General features: G+C 36.4%; 1 protein-coding gene across 2 annotated transcripts in view; it reads left to right on the forward strand.

Moving 5' to 3' along the window:
- Window positions 1-3,703, forward strand: part of Yipf4 (Yip1 domain family member 4) — a 10,539-nt gene extending 6,836 nt beyond the window's left edge. Inside the window, exons 4-6 of one of the 2 annotated variants that reach the window (XM_028778998.1) lie at window positions 162-239; window positions 2,198-2,311; window positions 3,050-3,703. In XM_028778998.1, the coding sequence (XP_028634831.1) occupies window positions 162-239; window positions 2,198-2,311; window positions 3,050-3,187 (330 nt within the window). In that variant the 3' untranslated portion in view covers window positions 3,188-3,703. The remainder of the gene's footprint in view (window positions 1-161; window positions 240-2,197; window positions 2,312-3,049) is intronic. The other variant, XM_028778999.1, reaches the window with a different exon arrangement.
- Window positions 3,704-4,295: the final 592 nt, after the last annotated feature.

Consider the following 4,295-nt stretch of genomic DNA (forward strand, 5'->3'; position numbering starts at 1 on the left):
TTGGTTGTAAGTTTGTATTACACTTCGCATTTGTAAGACTTGGAAATGTACTTTAGAACCAATAGAAGCTCAGATCTGAAATGGGGCTAGCTAAGCTGTCTTATGTAGCGGAGAACTGAATTTCTGAAAACTTAGCAGTTTGATTTTTTTTCCTCTTTAAGGTGGTCTCATGGATTATAACCATTTGGATATTTGGTTCACTGACAATTTTCTTACTGGCCAGAGTTCTTGGTGGAGAAGTAAGTACTTCATTTTGAAAAGTATTTTTCTTAGTGTTTGTTTTTATGCTGTTTTCTAGACAGTCTTGTTAGATAGCCCTAGCTAACCTGGAACCTACTATATGGATGACACTGGCCTTGAACTCACAGAACTCTGGACTCCGTCTGCCTCTCCCTCAAGTGCTGGAATCAAAGGCATGCGCCACCATTCCCAGCCACAATGATAAATAGTTCTAGATCTCAGAATTGCCTTTAAGTTATACTGGTTCCTTTCAGATGATCCATATATATATTAAATCTACTCTATAAACACAAGGAGTGACGAGGAGAGATCCCTTCCCGCTTATCAAATACTGTATTGCTCTTCACAGAAGCATAGAGTTGACAACCGGTCTTCACCTAGTTGTCAGTTGCCATAGAGATTTCTCAGTGTTTGTCCAATCAGAGAATAGATTGGGTTTTTGATATTTTTCTCCAGGCAGTCTCATAGATGAGGGCTTCAGCTTTTGGTCCTCTTGTCTGTATCTCTGAAGAGCTGGATTGCTAACACGTGCCACCACTCTCAGCCAACAAATTAAAGTAATTTAAAATAATTAAAGTTAACAAACTGGCTATATTTCAAGTGTAAATACTACATTTACCTAAAAATAACTTTTTACAAAGCAGAATTTTTTTTTTTTTTTTTGGTTTTTCAAGATAGGGTTTCTCTGTGTATCCCTGACTGTCGTGAAACTCACTCTGTAGACCAGGATGGCCTCGAACTCAGAAATCTGCCTGCCTCTGCCTCCCAAGTGCAAAACAGAAATGTTAAGAGAATAGCTTAACACATGGCTTCATGGAAGCCAACCTTTAAGACCGGCTTTCTTCATTCAGTGTCTTATGATGTCTAGTTTTAGTTAAACTATATGAGGAGAGCAAGGCTTCACACAGCTGAACAGCTAGAAGATCGAGTATTTCAATAGCTTTTTCAGTTTACTGAACATTTCGTTCCTAAGTACTACTCCAAAATGCAACAAGCAGTAGTTTCTTAAAGTTTTGTTGCAGTTAGGAATTTCAATATATTATACATACATACACTGGTCATTAAAAGTTACTCCGAGTCGGGCGGTGGTGGCATACACCTTTAATCCCAGCACTTGGGAGGCAGAGGCAGGCGGATTTTTGAGTTCGAGGCCAGCCTGGTCTACAGAGTGAGTTCCAGGATAGCCAGGGCTACACAGAGAAACCCTGTCTTGAAAAACCAAAAAAAAAAAAAAAGTTACTCTGAGGTCTGGAGAGTTAGCTCAGTGGTTAAGAGCACTTGTTCTTGCAAAGTACTGGGTTCAGTTCCCAGCAGCCACATGGGGACTTGACACTTGCTCAGGCACCAGGCATACATGTGGTGCATAGACATACATGCAGACAAAACACTCATGCACACAAAATTAAAGAAATAATTTAAAAAACAAGTTCTTCTGAACTGATTTTGCAGCATCATACCTTTGTCATTTATAAGACATTACTTCTGCCAGATGTGGTGGCACATGGATTTAATCCCAGCACTCAGAAAGAAGAAGCAGGTGGAGTTCTGGGAGTTTGGTCTACAAGATGAGTTCCACAACCACCAGGGCTACACAAAGAAACCCTGTCTCAGAAAATAAACAAAAAGTTACTTTATTCTCTCTGTGTGTGTGTGTGTGTGTGTATTACATGTATGCAGTGTAATGATCTTTACTGAAGATGGTTACATACATACACAATCCTGGAGCTAGAGACAGGGTCTGGCAGTGTGGGTTTTGAATATCAGAATACTGAAGCATATTGAAAGTATCGTGGTAAGAAAGCTCAGAATATATAAGATGAGATAATAATGGAAATACACTGGATGTGATACTTTATGATTTTTTTTAATTTATGTGGTTGTGTCAGTATGATGTTGAAAAGTGATTTAGTATTCTGATTCCTGTGATAACTTATTCACATTTTTTTAAAATTCACAGGTTGCATATGGCCAGGTTCTTGGAGTTATAGGATATTCATTACTTCCTCTCATTGTAATAGCCCCTATACTTTTGGTGGTTGGATCTTTTGAAATGGTGTCTACACTTATAAAAGTAAGTTATATGGTGTGTGTTGACTTAGTTTGCTGCTGTTTTTTCTTTGTTGGTTTGTTAGGTTTTTGTTTTTTTGGTTTGTTTTTTGAGACATTTCGACTCTTGCTTGCCTTGAATTCAAGTGGTGTGTGTATGCCAATATGCCTGACTTCAAGTGTCTCTTTTTAATATTTATTTATTTATTTATTTATTTATTTATTTATTTAATGTATGTGGGTACACTGTCGCTGTCTTCAGACACACCAGAAGAGGGCATCAGATCCCATTACAGATGGTTGTGAGCCACCATGTGGTTGCTGGGAATTGAACTCTGGACCTCTGGAGGAGCAGTCACTGCTCTTAACCACTGAGCCAACCCTCCAGCCCCCAGGTGTCTCTTTCGATAGAGTTTACAGGTGATTATTATAATGAGGTTTCTTTTCTTTTTTAATTACAGAAGTTAAGAAACAGCAAGGTTAAATGTTCTGAAAAGTCTCACTTCCACCAGCCCACAGTGGCACACGCCTTTAATCCCAGCGAGTAGGAGGCAGAGGCAGGTGAATCTCTGAGTTTGAAGCCAGGTCTATAGATCTAGAGCTAGTTCTAGGACAACCAGGGCTACACAGAGAAACTCTTTTTTTTTTTTTTTTAAGTCTCACTTGGTAGATAACTTTTCTAAATATTGTAAATGTTCTTCTTGATACTCAAAATGTTGACTGCTTTGCTAATATACTGCCTTATTCTTTCTCTTTTTTAAAGCTGTTTGGTGTGTTCTGGGCTGCCTACAGCGCTCCTTCATTACTCGTAGGTGAAGAATTCAAGACCAAAAAGCCTCTGCTCATTTATCCAATCTTTTTATTGTACATTTACTTTTTGTCCTTATATACTGGGGTGTGATCCACGTTGTACGTGAATCAAAAAGATGGTGTTACATTTGTATTAAGCTGGGAATTCTTGCTGGAAGGATTGGAGAAGACATTACTAGTAAAATTTTACACATTCCAGATAGAGAGGCAGGCTTAAAGTCTTTTTAAAACAATATTTTTTGTATTTAAGTAATTGCAGTTAGTTATCTGGGATTTTTTTGGTCAGAATTCTGAATTCTGTTTGGTTCTTCATATTCCACAAATAAATAAAAAGCATTGTGTTTTTCAGATTGTGTCAATATTCACTTGAACACTTGTACCAAAAGCACCTGGATGGGTAATTGTGTTTCACTTGAAGTTTAAATTTGACAACATCCTGAAAATCTAAAAGTGCAATTTTTTTCTTTAAAGAATTTTCTCTGGCACCACAGATCCTGTAGATACCCTTTTATATTTATACATATATATTTATGAAATAATTCTTAGTCACAAAATATATTCCTGAATAGCCTAAAAATTAAGATAATAAATCTGATGCTTAAATTTTCTTAATTTGGCCATTGTTGTTTTTTGTTTAAAACTTAAAATTTGCCTTTTAAATTGTTTGTAATTTTTAAAAGTTGCTGGTGTAGATTTGGTTTGTGTGTATGTGCTCTTAAAAAACAGTTTTGGAGGCAGAGACAGGCAGATTTCTGAGTTCGAGGCCAGCCTGGTCTACAGGTCTACAGAGTGAGTTCCAGGACAGCCAGGACTACACAGAGAAACCCTGTCTCGAAAAACTAAAAAAAAAAACAAAAAAAACAAAAAACAGTTTTGAATGTCTAAACATTTGCTTTAAAGTTTTCTGTTTATCTTTTTGACCAAAGGAGCAAGAGATACAATGGATATGGCATTCATTAAAATCATTAATATATAGGAAAATAATATTTATAGCATCAGTAAATATTCTTAAGTGGTACCTTTAAATCATAAAAGTTATAGGAAAGAGACTTCTGAAGTCATGTTGTCTTGAACAATGTTCTAGAAAGTAGAGAATAAAATGTTTTCCAGCTGTGTATTCTACAATACCTTGTCCTATGTTACTTGATACTCTTTTTTTTTTTTTTTTTTTTTTTTTTTTTTTTTTGCGCCAAGCTCTA

The sequence above is a fragment of the Grammomys surdaster genome, unplaced genomic scaffold (assembly GCF_004785775.1).
Source record: "Grammomys surdaster isolate TR1022 unplaced genomic scaffold, NIH_TR_1.0 343, whole genome shotgun sequence".
Classification (NCBI taxonomy): domain Eukaryota; kingdom Metazoa; phylum Chordata; class Mammalia; order Rodentia; family Muridae; genus Grammomys; species Grammomys surdaster.